The 21,653-nt window shown below is 43.6% G+C and overlaps 1 protein-coding gene across 7 annotated transcripts in view; it reads right to left on the reverse strand.

The window, feature by feature from the left end:
• Positions 1-21,653, reverse strand: part of LOC142563919 (uncharacterized) — a 253,141-nt gene that overhangs the window by 114,554 nt on the left and 116,934 nt on the right. For all 7 annotated transcript variants that reach the window (XM_075674643.1, XM_075674639.1, XM_075674642.1 and 4 more), the window contains exons 18-23: positions 20,244-20,275; positions 19,414-19,458; positions 17,799-17,900; positions 15,396-15,492; positions 12,710-12,788; positions 8,162-8,506 (exon numbers count right to left, since the gene is read on the reverse strand). In XM_075674643.1, coding sequence (XP_075530758.1) covers positions 8,162-8,506; positions 12,710-12,788; positions 15,396-15,492; positions 17,799-17,900; positions 19,414-19,458; positions 20,244-20,275 — 700 coding nt within the window. The remainder of the gene's footprint in view (positions 1-8,161; positions 8,507-12,709; positions 12,789-15,395; positions 15,493-17,798; positions 17,901-19,413; positions 19,459-20,243; positions 20,276-21,653) is intronic.

Raw genomic sequence — 21,653 nt, forward strand, 5'->3', positions numbered from 1 at the left:
AGTCCGGTCACGAAAATTTATTACTGCGCGCGTTTCTGTCTATGCTTCTCAGCGTGCCAGCGGCGTTTGCTCGCGCGAGCATGCACGTGAAGCTGCCGCGACGGGCTGCAATTAAAAAATACCGAAAAGAAAATTTTTTTAAAAGAACGTGTTAGCAGCCGTACAAGTACACGGATGGTTTCTATGGGTAAATTCTCTTTTTATTTTCATTCCGAACTGAGCTTATATATGGAAAGCTTTCTGAAAAATCGGGTCAAGAAACACCGAACTTTTTCTAAGTGCGAACGCAGCCACTGCAAGAAGTATCTCAAGCCTCCACAGCGTTGCACTTGATGTATGAAACGGAGTATAGCAACGCTAGCAACAACGCGTTTTCGCATTTGTCGTAAGGCTATCCGGCTACGATAAAACTGTGTTACCAGACGTTAATGGCTGCAAATGTTCGTATTTCTCCAGTGCATCAATGTGGGCCTAATCACGCTTTCATTAAACTAGGTGCACCTGCATGTGCTGCGTATTGATGGAAGATGAAGAGAACTGCTTGTGCTGCCAGGAGGTGCAAGAGATTAGGAAAAAACAGAAGCGCACGCAGTGCGTAAGAAGTTCAGGACAATTCAGGACTGTGTGCCTCAGCAGGGCAGTACTGGAAGTGGCACTTGCCCAGAAAGGAGTTGAACCGGCTGGACAAGGCAGGAAGTTTACACACAGGTGTGAAAATGATATAGCCAATGGAAAAAGAGTGATGCGGAACAGCGCGGAACAACGCCGGGCTTCAGTCGCGCCGATTTAATTGGAATACCGATTGCCCGCATCGTTGTCAAGCTCCGATGATAGTCACTGTGGCGGAAATGGTCCGAGCACAGCACAGTTGATTTCGTCGGCACGAACTTATCTCTCTTCACCGCACGTACCCACTGCATGCGCTGAAAGCTTCTTTTCCTTCGGGAATTTGTGAAACACCACATCGTCTCGCCCGCCTGTGTTCGCGCAGCCGAATGCTGCACAGAACAAGGGCATGTTGGGCGCCCTTGGCTGTAGGCACTCACGCAGCACAGAAGGAAAGAACAGTTTACGAAAATCTCAAAACAAACGTGAGCGGCGGCGGCGGCAGATCTCTCGTAGCGTCCTTCAGTAAAGCGCAGGACGGAAAGAGGCATACCAGCACATGTCAGCACGCCGGTCTGCAGCTCGGTTGGCTCGGTCTCCGCCCATGACGTCACTCTCGCCGGTTCTCTCCTCTGCCAACGTCCTCACCCGGCGCTCCGGGAAGCGATGGGGGCGTGTCCGCGCGGGTGATTTAGAAAGCGATTTCCGCTCGTTATATTAACAAAACGAAAAAAAAAATTTCGGAACCGTAAATTATTAGGTCTGTTCTTCCCAATCCCAGCAATTCATAGAAATTGAAAACCGTTTCAGCTTCCCTTTAAAGGCTTTTGATCCGTAAAAGATTTGTTATAAGCTCACCATTAGCTACAAATGTACCATTGGCATTGGTGACTTAGCAATGAGAATCAAGAAGGCACTTTGTGAACTTTAGTTAAATAGGTTGCTAAATGATCCGACAAAGTCTCCTTTTATGCGTTTTTGTTGCGGGTCTTGCAATGTGCCTCGTGCGGCCAGTCGTGCGGCAGTTTTGCGCCTATTTGCGGGCTTAATTCTATCACATTCAGAAAAGCCCTTTTAAGTAGCCCGTATTGAGCAACAGAAAGCTGTATCAGGAGTTTTTCATGTTGCTCTACAATTTTCTCATTGATACTCTTAATCTAATTAGGATATTTAAGAAGTTGATTAATTATTTAGACTAATTGTCTAATTAAGCAGAATGCAAAAAATAATCTGAGTACCTCTAAGCGACGACAAACAACATTGCCTTAGTTCGGTCCAGCTATATGGCATTTGCATATTTTTGAAGTTAGGCTCAAGTTACACGGGACACCCTGTATATGCATTAAAAGTATGACGATGACTCTAGTGGGGTGTGCTATGAACATGAAAAAGATTCTACAAGGTGATAACATTTATGTGAATTTAGCCCTTTCAGTGTTACTGACATATGGGTACGTCGACATGCTTCTGTTCTGCCATGTCACTGACGTCAGATAGGCATGTGAGTATCATACCCTGAGGGCATTTGCTATTATCTGCTTCATTTCTGGCATTCTACATAATGAAAAATAAATTGTTGTGTTCATTTTCTAATATCAGAGAAAAAATATTATGGCAAAAATATCACAATGACTGTAAACAGTAGCACGAATAGCAATCAATCAATGTAGTGAGAAACCATGCATCTAAAGTCACGTTTATTTAACACTGGTAGTAATTCTGAGACTTTCGTTGCATCACCAAGATGCCACATATTTTCATATTGTACCACTTTGCTATTGCACTCGCTTACCAACGTTGCCCATGAGCATGTAGGCATGACAACTGTGTGACGGCGACGCTGTGACAATGGAATTACGAAGAAAAAAGGATATTAATGGAACAATATAGGCATATAACGACAATGGCATGGCAATTCTTAAATTATGACGACGGTGCAATGATAATGTGACGACAGCATAGGACGATGAGATAGATGACTGTGTGATGCCAGTTGTATGACGTCAACCGGATGAAGTGGGAATAACGATGATGGCACGACCAATGCGGAATGACAATGACAGTATGAAAGCGGATGCATGATAGCGTCTGTGTGACAACTCAAGGACAACATTGATATAATCCCGATTGAATGACGACAGCATGGTAACAATAGAGTTATGAACAAGGAATGACGTATCAACAAAGGTGGTACGACGACAAGGGCATGATGACAATGGGATGACGACACTGAAGGGATGACAATGGTTAAATGACAGCGTGACAATGATGGCACAACAACAACAGTATAACGATAACAGCATCACATGAGCCGGAAGTCGTAGTTACAATAATGATGGAATGATCGTGACGGCATCCCGATGACGATATGACAATGTAGACAAGAAAACTGTACGACGATGATGCAGTGATGACAATGGCATAACAGCACGAAGACAATTGGATGACGATGAGTTTATAATGGCAATGGCGTGACGATGACTGTATCACAAAACTTGCATGAAGACAATGACATGACGAAGACTGCATGATGAGTCAGATGATGAAGCCGACGTAATGCTGATGGCACGACCACAACAGCATTACGACAATGGCATGACAAGGGCGGCATAATCGCGACTGAATGACAGTATGATTACAATACAATGACGAAGAAAGGCTGCTTTGATGGAACGACGAAGACTGAATTATGGTGATGGCACGACATCAAAGGGATAACATTACTAACGTGATGACAGTGATAAAACAACTGCGTGATGACGACAGCATGACGAGTGTGTGATGATGACTGCATGATGAGAATCGTATGACAAATCTGGAATGGCGACAATGCGACGTCCGCGGTGGCATCACAACTTCAAAAATGTACCTAGTGGCCCAAACTATTCGCTTCATCTGCGCTTGGTCCTGTGCATTCTCTTTCGCTTTGTCCCACCCACTCTCTTTGTTCCTCGTCTTTGTGCACTTTGACAGTTTCAAGATCCAAACTATCAGACAACTTGGACCACTGGTTCAGAGTAGAAGACGTGAGGACAACAACATGGCGAGAGTAAGATCACGAAGCTGGAATGACAACTGTAGCAGCGCGACTATTCCCTCCAAAGCCAGTGAAGAAGGAAGCGGCTCACATGCATGTAGCATGAGAATAGAACTCGCTTGCGAGCTCGACCCGAGTGGCCCGCTCCAGAGATCTCACGGCATCATGACCAGGCCGGCCTAAATATAAACTGAGGCCACGGCGGCTACTTCATGCCGCCTCCCACAAGGACGATTGATCGACCACTACAACATCCCTATGGCTATGTGAAGACGAATGCACGGTGACTCAATGACAATGATGCAATGACCACGATGGCATCATGACCACAAGTTCGTAGCTAGCGGCCCAAGCAGGTAGAGAACTTGGGCCACTAAGTTGGCATAAGGGGCTAGTAGATAGATAGCCCAAAGCAGCTAAAGAAGGGAAAGAATGTTATTCTCATAAAACTATAGTGAAGGTGTGTTGCCTCCAAAAAAACCGAACACTGAATGGGTTAAAAATAGGGGTGTGCAAATAGTCGAATAACACCGAAGAGAATAGTCAATGTGTGAATAATTCAATTCACAAATCAAATATCTACTATTCTATTTTTCTATATATTTGATGTGGAGACCTGGGGATGTGGAGGCCGTTGAGCCCTCACACTCTATGCCGTGCAAGCGAGCATTTCAATTCGTTTTCGGCGCAAAAGGGGTACCAAGCAAGCTGCAGACGAGCTGCCTCGACTGATGCAGCAGTGGACTTTGTCGCTACTAGCCCTCCACGACGTCGGCCCGACGTGAGGATCACACGCACTGTGCTGGAACGCCGCAATTCTCACTGGTGCTTTGGCCGGGATCGCCTCTGTAGGTATGAGGTTCATCCTGGTTGACAGCACTGATCAAAATGACAATGCGACGTGAACAGAGGGATGGGCAACAAAAGCAGCTGCCGCCAGGCACGCAGATCGTGTTGGATACGCGGCGACGAACTCAGCACCGTTTCAACAGCTGTCAATTTAACCCGCATGTGTGATTTCAAGGCCAATTCCCGATGAGCCACCTGTGCAAACATAATAGCAGCAAGCATTCTGCAATGGCTTACAGCCTGTTACCACATCGGCCAGCAGCGAATTTTCACCACGGCCACACTGCTGAGGCCCTTAGGCCTAAAGTGCTGCTTTAGGCCTAAGGCACCGGCAACCATAGTTACAGTTTGGTGTTAAATCGATGCAGATCTGCTCGCAGCAGTCGCGGGACACTCGGGAAGCCGACTAACCCCCTCGCAAATGAAAGCGAGTGCACGGGATGCCAACAAAGTTATTCATGGCCGCCACCTTTGCGACACATCCTACGGCAGCCTTTCATTCCCAGCAACGTTCGTAGATGTACATCAGTCTCATTTTGGAGCGTCGATCAATCCGCTACAGGCTCTCGATTTACATGGTGAGTGTGAAGGTGTCATGACCTGTTTGCATGCAGTTGCACAGACAGCGGACGAACAGAGGGAGAAGCGGGGGATGTCGCACAAGCTTGCTGTCACCCTCCAAATTTTAATGTGAATAGCATTCTTTGCTTACTTCAGCCGTTTTGACCCTATCTGTCTGTCTGTCTGTCTGTCCTCTTGCACAGGCTCAGTGGCTCAAGTTGTCTAGCTGCTTGAGCATGATTACCCTGACCCAGTGACCAAGCTGTCTAATTGCTTGGGCCACTAGGTCGCTATGGGATTGTGGTCGTGATGCTGTTGTGTTCATTACATCGCCGCCATTCCAGCTTTGTCATCTGCCTATCGTCATGCCATTGCCATTGTGCCACCATAGTCACACAGTTGTCGTTGCACTGTGGTCTTATTGTAATCCCATCAGTAACGTCATGTCATCGTGACATCATCATACTGCCTTTGGTGTTCCACCGACGTCAATCTTTCTTTATGATTTCAATGTAATCATACTATCATTATTCAATCGTTGTTATGCTGCCCTTGTCCTTTTGTCATCATCAGAGTCGCCATCGTGCCTCCATTGGCAGACCATCGTGGTAATACGTCATGGTCATGGCATCACTGTCATTCCAGCTTAGTCATCCAACTCTCGTTCATCATGACGCCGTCAACACACCATTGTTGTCTACAGCATTTGTGGTGCAGTCATTGTCAAGCTATTACCATCATACACACGCCATCGTCCTATTGTCCTAATGTCGTTGTCACTGCACTATTGTCATGCACTCTTTGTCATACTGTCGTAGGGATGCCGTCACGATCATTCCATCGTGATCACTCAAACTTCAACATTGCACTCTTGTTGTGCCATCGTCATGCAATTGTTGTCATGCTGTTGAATCACCATTGGCATCAGTTCAGTATCATCATTCTGTTGCTGTCGTCATACTATTTTAGTTGATCCACTCCTTGTCCGTCGTTCTATTGTAACCATGCTGTCATTCAATAGTAATTAAGCTGTCGTGGTCAAGCCATCATCGTCATTGCATCATCACACAGACACTACGATGCATTCGTTGTCATACCATTGTCGTCATGCCATTTTGCTCGTGCCAGTGTAGTCACTCCCACTTCTTCATCCGGTTGTCTTACCGTTGTTGTCACGCCATCATAATCGTCTCATTGTCTTCATGTTGTCATCAAGCCATCATAGTCATCTCACTGTCTTCATGTCATCGTCACACTATCATACCATCATCATAACTTAATAATTCACATCTCTTTGTCATAATGCCGTCGTCGCTATATGCCATTGTTGTTCCACCAATATTGTTCCTTTTTCGTCATTCTATTATTGCTGCGTTGACATAACTCCAACATCGGACTCTCGTCATGCCGTCATACTGTTGTCATGCCGCTGTAGTCACGCTGTCCTTTCACCATTGTCATCACTTCAGTATAGTCATTCCATTGCAGTCGTCGTCATACCACCTTCGTCGATCCACCGATGTCATGCATTTTCTGTCATTCTATTGTAATCGTGCTGTCATTCAATAGTGATTAAGCCACCATGGTCATGCCCTCATTGTCATTGCGTCATCACACAGACGCTAACATGCATCCGTTGTCATACCATCACCTTCATGCCGTCTTGGTTGTGCCATTGTCGTCATTCCCACTTCTTCATCCAGTTGTCATGCCATCGTCATCATGTTGTCGTCACACCATCATAGTCGTTATACCACTGTCACAAGTTAAGAATCCACATCTCAAAATCATGCCGTCATATGCAACTTTTGTTCCATCGATTTCATTCCTTTGTCATTTTGTTATCACTGCGTAGGTGTCATACAGTCGTCATCATGCCTCCATGTGCATGGGTGATTGCCAAGTGAGTGCCATAGCAAAATGGAACAATATATGAGTATCTGGTGTATAGCTGATGCAACAAGAGTCTCAGGAATACCGCATGTTAAATAAAGGTGATATGAGGAATATGGTCTGTCGCTACATCGCTCAATCGCTATTTGCATTACTGTCAACAGTCATTGCGAGATGAGTTCTCCTGTAATTTTTGAATCTTTGACAGGTGGGAAGTCATGCCAAACTTAACAATACAATAGAACAGACAGCGCCTGCATTCTACTGCCGGAACAGGCTACGTGCAGAACAGTGTTCTAGTCACGTGATGTGAAGTCCTTTCATCCATCACGAAGATTGGCCTTACGCTAACCCACCTGCTGTAAAGCTGGGATAGCCCTTCTGTCGTATGGAGAAAAAAGTGGAAAACAAGACTTTCTATGCAATAAATAAAACACTGCTGCGATGCACTGTCCCACTATTAAACTGAGAACCTCATTGATATTCAGTACAACAGAACATCACTAATTCATTAGCTTCAGAAGAAAAAGAAAGCCCTTGATTTTATTTAAAATTCATGCACAAAAGAAATCCAGCTATAATCAGTGTTAGCACACTAGTGTTCTCTCTTTAATGCTAATATCTTTCATCTTTAATAAATGATAGTAAAGACTACACCGACTGTACATCTGTATATATAATTGTATTGAACTGTATATCTGTATGTACTGCACATTTCTATCCCTAAGTTTATGACAGCTTGCTACATTTTTGTTATGCAATGCTAGCAGACTCCCAAGCCTGTGGAGAACCGTAATTTCTTGCCCAAAATTTGTAATAATTAAACTTTGTAAAAGATATTCTGATATTCAATGTTTGACTTCATATTCTTTCTTTTTCTTGATTTGATTCGATATTCATATCGAAATTCACACTCCTCCTAGTTAAAGAGCATAAGTAGCGCTAGTCTGTAATTAGTACTACTCCCTTAGGGGGACCCTTGAGTAAAAGGGCCCGGAGGTATGGCCAGTACTAAATGCAGCAGCAACAGCCTCTGACAAGAGGCTGTGGTACATATCTGTTGGATGATAATGAGCAGTGTACAAATGTCACTAACAATTTTAGAACTGATTTGGCATTAACAAAGGGAACTCCTGCCAAAACACTGGCCCCAGACTGAGGCTTCCCTTGCTTGCCCACTAATAAAACATCAAGGAAGGAGCAGCTAATACTCACGCCTCTCTCGAAAGTGAACTGCCATCAGATGCCTCCACAGACGCAACGTTTCCTCCTTGGATGGCACACACAAAACTGTTGCTCCGGTGTCTCGGAAATGCCAGCGACAAGTCTGGCACCACTGGGGTCCGTACCTCATCGGGCACCTCCTGCTCAACACTAACCCTGCCACACGACACATCGACAACAGCAAGGGGCTCTGTCTGACAGTCGCGGGACCTTGTCGATGCCGCCAGCTCGGTCTGCGTGCCCCTCGCCACAGGCGAGTCACGCGACAAGAGGGTGGGGCACGACAATGTGCTCGAGAAGCGGCCAGCATGACGACCTCGGCAGCGGCCGATGCACCTGCAAGCACGTAAGTAAATAAAATCAGTTATTTATTTAGGTACCTGCTGCGAAACTGAGGTCCAAGCAGGGAAGGCATAATTGGTAACATAAATACCGCATTTACACGACTGTAAGTCGACTCAAATTTAAGTCGACCTCCTCGTATCGCGTGCGACAGGAAAAAAAAAGCATAGCATACCCGAGAGCACATTCGATAACTAAAACGTATTAGAATCTGACATGGTCACTGGACTACTCATCTTCGCCAATGCTGCCATCGTCATTCGCAGCTACAATTCCACAGCGCGTCGGCGTCCAGCGAAATTCCACCTTTGGCAAACAACCACACCACGACATCTTGTGGAACAGCAGCCCACGCCGAATGCATTCAACTACAAGCAGCAGTCAGGGAGGCTCTTTTGACAGGTCCCATTGGTGTAAATTCCCAGCCTTCTGCTGCCAGCCACTCGTACTCACGGCAGAGCAGGTCTTTAAAAGGCGAAGATCCAGGCTTGTTTCATGACCATGTCACATTTCACTGGCAGGGACCGATCATGCATTTCAGCGGCATACACCGCAAGCTTGGCCTACAGCTCCGGAAAGCGTCCAGACTTCGGCACGTAGGAAATTCCTCACTTGCCGTTACAGATGAAAATTTCGCTTCGCTGCAGTCGCCACTCTCGCGCCACTTGTTCAGAAACATCGAACTTGCGGCCCACTGCACAGTGATTTGTTTCTTCGGCGTAAAGGATGGCAGCCCTCTTGAGAGCTGCTGTGAACGAGTGCCAAATGATTAGTGGACCTGAAGCACTCATAACAACTCAGGAAGCATGGAAATAGCACGTAGCCGGCAATCGAGTCGAATGCGTCAAACCAATGCCTTTGGTCAAACTAAGAGCATAGAGAAAGCTAAGAGCTACAGGGAAAGAAAAACACGTGAGTGGTGTCTGCTCTTCCATGAACTACCGATACTCCCTGCAAGTGCCACTGTTCTGAGGTTGCCGCCGCGAATGGAACGGCGCTTCCATCAACTGTCGACACCCCCTATGAGTGTTGCGTGCACTGTAAAACTCTCAGAAATGTTGAAAAACTCTTCCAAAAGGGAACAAACACGCGGGATAACAAAAAGCTGCGGGTAGGGCCATAGAGCAAACATAAAATTGTAACTACATTGTAGCTGCCGTTGATCGCGCTTTTTTGGTGGTGACATGTTTTGGTTTAGATTGTAAGCGGACCCCCCCACTTCCAATTTTCAAATTTAAAAAATAGGTTGACTTACAATCGTGTAAATACGGTACAAGAAACCTATAAAGAATAATGCAAACAATACAAATCAAAAGAAACCAAAGCACCAAAAAGCAAACTTTGTGCGAATTTGTAGATTCGGAGAGCGCACTGAGATGTTCCAGTCTTGACAGTTTTGCAGTGACAGTTTTCATAAAAAAGCGCTAAAGACGAAGATGAAGTCGAAGGAACACGTACGACAGGACTTCCGTCGACTTCGTCTTCGTCTTTAGCGCTTTTTTATGAAAACTGTCAAGGTGAACCAACCCGCCCAAATCAAGGTATTGTTGCAACTTAAATGTTCTTGAGAAATATTGAGTTAACGCTTGGGAAATATAGAGCATATGCTTGGCTTTGATAGTGTTGCTTAAAAGTCAACTGTTGACTCGAACCGAATTGTTTATAGAATGAATTGCTGACCCAACGAAGCCCATAAAGTCCACAAGCGCAACAAATGTTTAACAAATGTCCAATATTTAACAAATGTGCAATGTTTAACAAAGTGCCGCGAGGTAACACTACAAGAATTGCCATTCATGTCCTTTGTTCTAATACGCCCTTCGGACAATCACTTTCAAAGCACTCACTTTCGCAAGATTTCATGCGACTAGCATCGTATCTATCGTTATGTGCAATCACCTGCGAAAGAATGCAAACATGCCATCTTATCACAGTGCCATGAACACTGTTGCCCCCGCCAATGTATCCAGCACTAGCCGCACAAATTTTCACGAAAGTAAAAGTATCCCCTGAAGTGATAGTCTGAGAATACCACTGCTGCAGGCATAAAGGTGCACAAATAACATGCAATTTGAAGCAACTTTACGTCTAGAAGCTGTAGTTCCACATAGCATGTGACCAACACTAGATTACACGTGCCTTTTGCATCATGATAAGTATGAAGCCGTGCGATCAGTGCAATCACGCCAAATCGGTATGTTGGCTTGCCAGCCACAAGCTAGAAAAGCCAAGCCGTTGGCCCAGGTGCACACGCATGTCCAGAATGTGCCATTTCAAGTTGCTCTTGTCAAGTACAGTAGAACCTTTTCATACATTTTGGAAGAAAAAAAACAAAAGAAAGTACTAATCGGCGAAAGTTATGATCCAAAGTCTCTAAAACATCTGGCAGACTCAACTCTAGTTGACATCAGACAGTTTTTGTACAGCGTACGCTATACCATTGCGTACGCTAAAAAATAGCGGGTCGTCACTGCGCATGCGCTGAACGCTAAACGAAATAGCGGGTATAGCGGGCGTACGCAACGCAAACGAGTTAGCGTTAGCGTTTGTGCGGGGTTTGCGGAGTTTGCGGGAAACATGGCGGCGGTCCCGGCTGCCTGCTTCGAATTGAATTTGGTGTTGCTTTTGTAAAATGCACTTCGTTCGTAGCAAATGACTGTGTAAACGGCTTTCGCTTAGTCTCAGGCCGCTTCGACGACAGAGTATTATGGATAACCTCATGGTGTTTTCGAGATCACTTCTCGTTTCGAACGAGTAGAAGCCTAACGAAAGAAACATTCGAGATGTCAGCGCCACCTATCGCTACAGCCGCGAAATAGCCGCAACGACGGCATATGGCCTCTGAGATCCGAAAATATTGCCGGCCAACTAAAACTGTAGAAAACGTGCGCTGCTTAGCATACGCTATATTATAGCGTATAGCGTACGCTATAGTTACGTACGCTAAACTAAAACTGTCTATCTACGTAATGCGATCATTGCAGCTCCGGATGCCGACACTCTTGGTTCTGGTGGAGCCTGATTGGCTTGAGGTGCATGTTGTCGTTTTTGTGGCTTCGGCGAGCTTACGTTCGCATTCACCGAATTCCGCTTAGGTCAGCTGCTTCTTCGAGTGGAGAATTTCCGCGGGAAGTTATGATGTGCCCACTCGACGAGAACTGGCGCGGCATGAGACGCTGATGTGTGTTGAGCTCGTCGGGGCCGAGCGACCCGAGACGCATGCTGTTGTTTTAAGATGAAACCGAAACGAAATCGAGCTTATGAGGCAACGCCAGACTACGATGCCATGATGCCACTAGAATTATACACGACGCTCACTTCGTACCACCTGCAGGCGGAAATGGCAGCGCTTTCTGGTTATCACCTATTAAATGTGTGCAGTGCACTTCCGATGGTGCTATGCCGCACACACTGTAAAACAGATAGGTTAAGATATTTATCCCAACTATTTATCGCAGCGACATCTGTGAATGGTGATGTGCAACTATTTGTGAGGAGATATGCAGGCACAAGAATATGAAGCCGAGTGTGTCGCACTATTTTCATGTGACACTGATAAGAAGCTGATAAGAAAAGCTGTCATGGGCACCTACTCCTCTTGACATGTGCCTCTCACCTTTTTCTTTTTTTTTCGTCTACATGGAATCTAGCGGCTGGAAAATGTATCATATGATCGCTCTTGGGCAATATGCTAAACATTCGTGCCGGAAGATGGTGTTTTCCAGGGACAAATTAACTGGTAAAAAAAGAAGACTAAGTGCATTGGGTCATTTCTTACATTTTCAATAGCAAAGTTTGGCGCCAGAACCTCACTGATGTGATGACTACAAACGAGGTTCTACTGTAGTTGCCATTTTTACTACCAGAATACATACTTTGAGCTGCGAAGCAAACAAATATTATTCATTTTGCTAAAACTGGCATTGCCTCATATCTTGCATTTTCGGTTTCGTTAGATAACAGCAGAATACTCATTAAAGCCGAACACGGCCAACCAAATTTTATTTACTTTATTATATCCAGTAACTCATATCCATGTTCGCTTTACCAAGGTTGGACTGTATCGTGAAAACAAGTCAACATAGGAAATCTACTCCATACAAGTAGTGCTAAAAATGTAGAATTTCGTATTAAGGCACTCCTCAAGAACACTGCACTAAAAGGACTAATAAGAAAGCATATTTCCGGTCAGCTTACCCGCAAGTATTGCAACCCGAAGGCCTCCTGTTACGATGCGTCTCTAAGGTGTCGTAGTGGCGGTCATCAGGGTGGACACCTGCGTGAGGAAAGCTGGCATTCAACATTCTCGTTTTCTTCTTGTTTTAAGAACTACTCTCCCAGTCAGGACAGCCGAAAATAAAAACAAACAAGAACAGCCTCTCATATGTCACCAGGCAACACAAACATGGTGACAAATTGCTGTTTGACATCAGCTCTCACATTCATGGCATTAATGGAAGTTTGGCACAGCACATAGAGCATAGCATTAAATTCAAACATCCTTATACTGAAGTTGCATTTGAAACGAAAATACATTCGTTACATATGAGATTCGCTATCAGCATATAACTGACATGTGCTGATATTGGCACGAAACATTGTTTATTTTGTTAAATCTGATAATACATTTACCTACATTTGTTATAATTGAGGTTCAACTGTATTAAAAGAGTACTGACACGACATATGACATTACTTGTTATGAGTCTGCATTATATGAGTTTAAACATGTCTAAACCTTAGAATGAAAAAAAAGAGAGAAAAAGTTACAAGCTCTAAAGTAGCCTAAGCAGTTGACTGCTATTGCTTGTTCCTGCAAACAGGATTCACTTTCTATACCAAGGAAGTGGACGTGTGATGACGTCATGATACACTGACTCGCTTTGTCTATGTGATCACGGTGACAACCACATGGAAGTGCAACATGAAACCTCCCTATGCCACGTCCCATAGTGACATAATGTCCCCAAATTTTGTTGTCACACCACAGTAATATGTTAGACTAACTTTAGTATCGCACGAAAAGGTCTTATAAGTGTTAGTAAACCCTCACGTTTGCTAAGTGTCATTCTTTTATAGACATGAGAAGCATTTGGTAAAGTTTCTAAATCTCCTTGAGAAAGGTGTGGAGTATGTCTAGTATTTAGAGCTTGAATTCGTAAACGCAAGGCGCAGAAGACCAGGACTCAAGAAGAACACAAACGACAGGACCAGCGCCTTCTTGCGTTCTTCTTCGCATTCTTCTTCTTGAGTCCTGGTCTTCTGTGCCTTGCCTTTACTAATTCAAACATGAACCAACTAGCCCAAGCAAGAGTTTTACTTGAGCATATTTAGAGCAACCTCCTCGCATATGCTTTCTCCAAAAGCATGTTAAAGTTGCCTCTTTTCCTCCTTTTAGTGCCTCAAAGTAGTGCGCATTTAAGCATGCTCACCATGCTCTGCCCATCATTGCAGTGAGCTTCCACAATGGCACGACCTCAAGATCATGTGCTGCCATTCTCACTGCATCACCCTATCCCACAGGTCATGGTACCAACAGAGTGGTTTCATTCCTTAGCACCAGATGGTACCACCACCCAACCGGTGCTGGTAACGTACACCTTCCAGAAGTGCTAGCATTTAAAGTGGACGGAAGGCACCAACCAGTCAGCAGTCAAGAGAAGCAAGGGATGTTAAGAGTATTGGAGGAAAAAATCATGGAAGCGATTGATATGACTGAATCATTACAGGCATAAGTAGTGGTACAAGGTAGATAGAAAAGTTTTGAGGAAGAGAAAAAAAGATTAAGGTGACGTCTACAAAAATGCTAGGCTGAAAAGCATACTTGATCAACTCAAGCAGACTAGGCGACTGTCACTGACCAGTTTCAAAAGGGATGCCAATAAATCATCATCATCATGACACTCTAATGATGCCCTCCACTTGCCCCTTTAAATTTTGCCCAAAGCACCAATTCCTCGTGACATCTGAAGAACTGTGCCAAAAGGCCTTCAGTGTTTATAGTATGTATCTTCCCATAAACATAAGGCAAACATTTTAAATATGAAATGGTGAGTGTATGAAAAGTTGGAGGGGAGAGAGCAGGCAGCCTTTCAAGTGAAGCTGTTGGCTTCCAGCTGCATGTAGAGAAAGTGCATAGCATAACCGACTGTGTGAATAAACAAAATATACAAGAAAGCATGAATAGGATGAGCCCACCAAGTTGTTCTAGAAGTTTATGGCAGCACTGTCTAGCAACTGTGCAAACTGATTTACTGTCATCAAAAATTACTGCAACGCCCTTTGAAAGAAGCTTTGAAGAAGCTGTGAACTCTGTCACATGCATGTCGTATGTAAAATGACAACTCTTAGGGAGTAGAAAGGTTGGGAAACACTTCCAAGTTATGGTAATTTTATACTAAACTTAGTCTCAAAACAGCAGACCTGGCATTACTGGCATTATCATAAAGTCATGACACAGAGCAATAGTGACTGACGTCACGTGGCAATTAGGCTGGCTATGACGAGGTAGCTCATAGAATACGCACAAGAGTGCCGCATGTGTTTTGTATGGCTGCGCTTACCTGTGGCAGCTGCGGCAATCGCAAAAACAAAGCGAGCCAGGTCAGTGTATCATGACATCATAATGCATCCACATTCTGGATATCAAAACAAGTGTTATGGTAAGTGAATTAAGATGCTCCCCGACACCAGCATTTCTTCCACCAGAATTTAGACTTTTAGAGGGTTCAAATCATTATTTAAAAGTAAAAAAAATCACAAGTGCGAAATGTGATGGCTGCACTCATTTAAACATCCATGCCACACTGACAAGGTTAACAACATCAGTGACTGCACAACAGTAAGCAGAACAGGTGTCAATGTCCTCCAATGACAGACTAACCTTCTTCAGAGTACCCACGGTGTGGAACTAGGGCCTTGCGATCGATGGTCGCACACTCAGACGATGGGTGCAGAGGTAACCTTGAACCACGGCTCTGCTACAAAGTGCAAAGGAAGGATTCAAGTGATTTGCCCAAAAGAGTGTCCAAACAACGAAGTCAAGCAATGATACCTGAGGCAAATCTAAGAGTGCAGAAAGTTAATTACAACTGTATGAAAAAGAAAACAGCCAATGAAGCAGGATAAAACATAGGTGAAATTACTTATGCTCAACCAAAATGTAGAAACATAATAAACAAATGTAAACAAATGAATAAAAAGCCAACTTGCTACAGGTTGAAACCAAACCAACATCACCTGCATTACCCATGTAGTGCTTTACCAATAAAGCTACTGAAGCAGCCTTTCCTCCATTCATTTTCTTGTGTATTTGTGTATGTGTACCAGACTAGCCCTCCAGTGTGGAGCTGGTGAAATGTGACGCGATAAACAAAAAACTACGAATAACTCGCTAACATAAGTCGTGTAAAGACGCTGTCTATTCGAGTGACCTATGTGCTACATAACATTTATTCTATAACTCTTGATAACTGGGTTTCAGAGCGAATTAAGAGCTTCGATGCAGGCTGCATTTCTGGCTCTTCTTTGACATTCATTTATTTATTTTCAAATACTGTTGGCCGTCTTGGCCGTAACAGGGTGGGTACAGCAAGTTTGCACGTAGCGTAAAAAAATGTAAACACCTTACAAACGTAAATAGGACATGAAGCAATGAATGTTGGAAATACAATGCAAAACATAACCAAATAGAAATACAATATTCTGGCTAAGAAATACATGTGTGTAACATTGTGACAGTGATATCAGAAGCAGCATAAAAGAGACTATTGTATGTATTTCTAGAATGTTGTGACAACGTTTGCACAACACTACTAATATTCAATTTCATAAAAGGTTTTTAACCCATTCCTCAAAGATTTTAATGCTACTCAACTGCAAAACAGATGCCGGCAAACTGTTCCCATTCCTTAATCGCTCGCGGAAAAAATGAATAAGCGTACATGTCCAGATATGCTTTTGGAATTGAGAACATGCAATGATTGCTTGACCTGACGTTTATTGCCTGCCTGGGAGCAAGATAGGGTGTGGTTTCCATATTGAAGTGGCCTTTTGATAACAAAAAAAAAAAAAATTTAAGTCTAGCGAACTTCTTCCGTTGGGCCAGTGGAGGCAAATCAAGCAACCAAAGCATTTCGGAAACAGAGTCTGTACAATAATACCTGCAAAGAATGAACCTTGCAGATTTTCTCTATCTTCTCAATGCGGTTTATTAATCCTGATTGAAACAGATCCCAAACGACACTGGCATACTCTAACGTCGGACTAATGTAAGTTAAATATGCAAGTAGTTTGACAGGCGTGGTTGCTAGCTTTGATTTTCGGTGAAGGAACCATAATTTTTTTTCTGCAGCTCCACAAATTCTGTCTATGTGTGATTTCCAACTTAATTCTTTCGAAATTGTTCAACTTAGGTATTTTATCGTTTCAACTTCGGTTAGAATTGTTGAGTTCATCTCATAATTACACTCAATAACATGCTTTGTTTTGTTTGTAACTCTAAGCATGACTGATTTAGATTCGTTAATTTTCATTTTACTTTTTGCGGCCAGACTTCTACAGCTTTAAGGGCTTGACTAAGTGACACCTGATCGTTTTGGTTATTGATTTCACAATATAATAAACAATCGTCTGCAAATAACCGGATGTTTAGGCGAGTTGTTACTTATCTGATGAGCAATATCATTTATGAAACTAGAAAAAGAAGTGGTCCTAAAACGGATCCCTGTGGAACGCCTGAGGTTATTTTTAATTGGTTAGATTTGTTACAATTTATTTCAACGTATTGTGTCTAATCTGTAAGATATGAGCAGATTCACATAACATCATAATTTATATTCATCTCCATCAGTTTTTTAATTAATTCGTTATGTATGACCGGATCAAAAGCCTTCGAGTAATCTAAAAATATAACGTCGACCTGCTTCCTATTGTTCAAGGAAGCTGTAAAATCATTGATCGTTTCTATCAACTGTGTGACAGTCAAAAGGTGCTGCCAAAATCCGTGCTGGTTGGGAAAAAAAGCTTTCTTGTCTTCAAGGTAGGTGTAGATTGACTTTGAAACTATGTGTTCAAGTAGTTTGCAGCATACACACGTGAGTGAAATTGGCCGATAATTTCCAATATGTTGTCTTTCACCAGACTTGTGAATGGGAACTACCTTTCATGGTTGGTCAGCATGGTTAGTTGGTACTAACCATGCTGCCATCGGCCTTCATCGCTGCTGTGCAACTATTGTGTAACTCCCCTTAACACCTTTGCGGTAAAAAAGAAGTAATCAACTTACGAGGTAGGTGAGTACAGCCTGGCTCTTGGTGATCTGTGCCCTGAGTGTCTGAAGCTCCAGCTGGATCTGCTCCCGGACCACATCCTCTGGGAACGAGTATGCCTGCAGAGCACAGACGACATGTCACTCCTGCATGTTTGGGGCTGGACTCGGGACAGGAAGGTGCTTCAACGACAGCTTGAATGAACAGCATGTCATGGCACAAACGTAGCTTAAAGCACGCACCATTCGCGCCTCATTTCTGCATATCTGCCGTTTCTTGTAAACTGAAGACTAGCAAACACTTAGTCTGGATTCTGAGCAGCAGACTTTCACTGGTTCAGCACCGCAAAGAACTCAGTTTCGTGACAACTAAACTTTCATTGTCCAAACACTTGCCAGGCAGTTTTTTCTTTCAGCTGTCCCCACCATTCCAAAGTCACAACGCTGTCCTGGGGAGCTTTAGGTTGATTTTGAGTGACCACAGTCATGCAACGTGTGAGCATGTCTCCCTACACAAGTATTTATACATCTTGCCTCTTTTCAACATGGCAACCAGGGCTGGAAATTAAATGTGCTGGAACAGAACAAATGCATGCTGAAATGTTTCACAATGAGAACAGCACAAAAAATGCGACTATACTCCACCTCGCAAGTCATTTGCACAACTGCCAATGCCAAAGGTAGGAGGTGTACACAAGCAATATCATTGCACAGCAAAATATAATTCCCGAGATAATTGTACCACTACTGGCAGGATTCTAGAATTGTTTTTGCTCGGAGCATGACACATTACAGCGATACGTAAGATGCCAAGACCTTTGCGAATGCCCGTCGTGTACCGGGAGTTCAGAAGCCACTGAGCAGACAACACGAAGCTGATGAACACAGACTGAGGGGCACCCGACCTTCCTATTGGCTAAGTAGTCCCACCGTTTCCACAGTGCTGCAAACGATTTGTATGATGGAGTATCGTGGGAAGACCAGCCCCAACATTTGTTACAGCGTGAAAAGTAACAGGAGGCCAATTGCAATGAAATGCTCAATGCCTCTTCTCCAAGCAGTTGCAGTACAGAATAGAGCCCCATTGTTTTCGTATTGCAATGTTCTCACAAGTTACAGAGAAAACTGCTGGAGTTGATAAGAGCTCGAATTTCTTTGTGTGCTTGCTTTTTCATGATGGTAGGTACGTCTCTTCGCGTTGTACCTTTGATGGACAGAAGTGACACTCGGAGATCACAATGAAGCAAGAAAGCAAAAAAAGAACAGACAGTCTTCATTTTCGGTTGGATTACAGTGAAAAGTAGAAGAAAAGGGGGAAATGAAACGGGACGAAAAGGCAGCTTGACACCTGCAGGAGCCAAACCCATATGTTCCACATTAAGCGTGCGATACTCTATGAATTGAGCTACGGTGACAGCTCATTTGCTTTGGCACTTTTGTATGCATACAAGATCTGACCCTGGGAGCATTAGCCATCCATAGTCCCATAGTTTTAATTTAAACCCCATTGTAATTTCCAATATGCTTTCCATGGCTTCATTGTCTCTTGGCTTCATGTGGTTATGCATGTAAGAAGGTAGGAGGTATCAAGTTTGCTATGCAGTCTGAGAACAGATGGCGCTAGGACACTTACCGACTCTGGGCTGATGTCCTCGAGGGCAGACACCAGCTGCCTATCCTGCAAACGGCACAAGGACAACACATGAAAGCATAGTCAGGTTTAGACTTTAGGACCTCTGAACGGGCAGAAATAAAAGCAGCAGCTAATCAATCAATCAACCAACCAACAAAAGGTTTCAACTTTTTTACCATTTACCATATAAAAATTGCATAGATTTTATAACCAGTAACACCTCAGCGACAAGACACTGGAACTTAACAATACTATCTAAAGAAAAGTAATAAAGCCGACATCCACAGCATTTCTCCATGCTACAGTTAAGTTATGTTAAGTTGTGCTAAGTTATGCTAATGGCACAGTAGTTTTATTCACGAGCAAAATGGTGGCATTGCTGCATTAGCCTGGACATTTCAAATTTTTTAGCCTTGCCAAAGGGCTATTGTGGCGCCTGAGTAAACCTAGTTATTAGCCAACATCGTTATAAGGACACCACAATAATAATGAGAACTGACATGATTTAAAGAAGAGGAAGGAAAGGTCAGGTGCTCTCTCGAGCAATATTGTGAAGCTTGCTGTCACAGGTAAAGAAATGATATTTGCCACATCTGTTTGCAAATGCAACGTCTAGGGCCTAGTTAGCAATGATTATTTGGCAATGTTGAATAATTGTTTCATGGTTTCTACAAACGTGCAGCCAGTTGGTAAAGAGAACAAGGGAACAGGGCTAGAAATGGCACATCTTGAAGCTACAGCTAGTTTCCAGCAGAGCAATTTCGCACAGAATGGACAAAACCAAAAATATATCGAACTACAAATTTAAAAAATATATGCAGCCAACATACCTGCTGTGCCAGAGCCAGCACAGACGCAGCCCCTGAAAAACATCACACAAGCCGAATTTGTGGACAAGCACATTGCAGCAGCACGCAATGCGTTCTTACAGGCCGAGGGTAGATGCTGTCGGTACCCTGAACCACAGGAAAACCTTAACATGTCAATTTATGAAAGTGGGCCAGCGTCTTCGCGCTTCTCTGAAGAGGTTTTAAATGTGCAGCAACTATAAGGCTTCCATCAACTGCATCTTTCTAATACACAATGAATTCCCCTTAACATAAACAGCTAAATGAAGGTTTCGGATAAGGTGAACCCTTTGAGGGCACCTTTATTTATCTCTCTATAGGTTAAGCTAAATGTCTGGTAAGGTGAACATATATCTGAATTCAGCACAGAGAGGCCTCTGAATCAAAGGGGCAAAAAGCAATGGACAAACCCAAAGCAATGCGAGCCAGTACATGCACACAAAGGCAGTTCCATGCGTGAACAATGTAATGCCACTTTCTCTCACATTTTTCTTTCTTTTTTTTTGTGCTGCTCTGTCATCATATATTCCATCTCCTACCCAAAGCATCTTTTCAAAACCCTTTGTTCATGCTGTCAATAGGTTTACATGCTACTCAATCTTTATCGCTGCGATCCTCCACTCATGCTCTGGCATTTGAGATATCGTCATGCGTGGTAATTTCTGTAACGCAGAGCCAAACATTCTTCCTGTGCTTTCCTTCAAGTTTCTTGACCTCTTGCATGTTCAACACCAGTGCTAAGTCTAAGTAGTATATAATCAGTCTCATACAATGCAAACAACACTATGAAAGTAATGAGAGACTTCTTTCACTGTTTGCATTCACAACCAAAATATAGTGTGATGTGTGAAAGACTTTTCATGTATTTCAAGGTAATGTTAAGTCTCATACCTTTACGTCACAATACACAATGTATTTATTAAATGGAAGACATTGCAGATATGAACCTATTAGACAGTTTTTGTTAAACGTCCGCAACTTACAGCGTACGCTCTACGTTATAGTATAGTGTACGCTAAGCAGCACACGCTTGTTACAGTTTTAGTTGCCCTGCGAGATGTTCAGAACTCGGAGGCCATATGCCGTCGTGCAGCTATCTTCTGACTGGAGCGATAGGTGGCGCTGACATCTCGAATGTATCTTTCGTTAGACTTCGACTCGTTCGAAACGAGAAGCAATCTCGAAAACTGCGCAAGGTTATCTACAATACTCTGTAGTCAAAGTGGCCCGAGACTAAGCAAAAGCTGTTTACACAGTCATTTGCTATGAACAAAGTGAATTTTACAAAGGCAACACCCAATTCAATCCGAAGCGGGCAGCTGAGACCGCCGCCATGTTTTCCGCAAACTATGCAAACCACGCAAGGACGCTAACGCTAAATTTGAGAAATAG

The sequence above is a fragment of the Dermacentor variabilis genome, chromosome 11 (genome assembly GCF_050947875.1).
Source record: "Dermacentor variabilis isolate Ectoservices chromosome 11, ASM5094787v1, whole genome shotgun sequence".
Lineage (NCBI taxonomy): Eukaryota > Metazoa > Arthropoda > Arachnida > Ixodida > Ixodidae > Dermacentor > Dermacentor variabilis.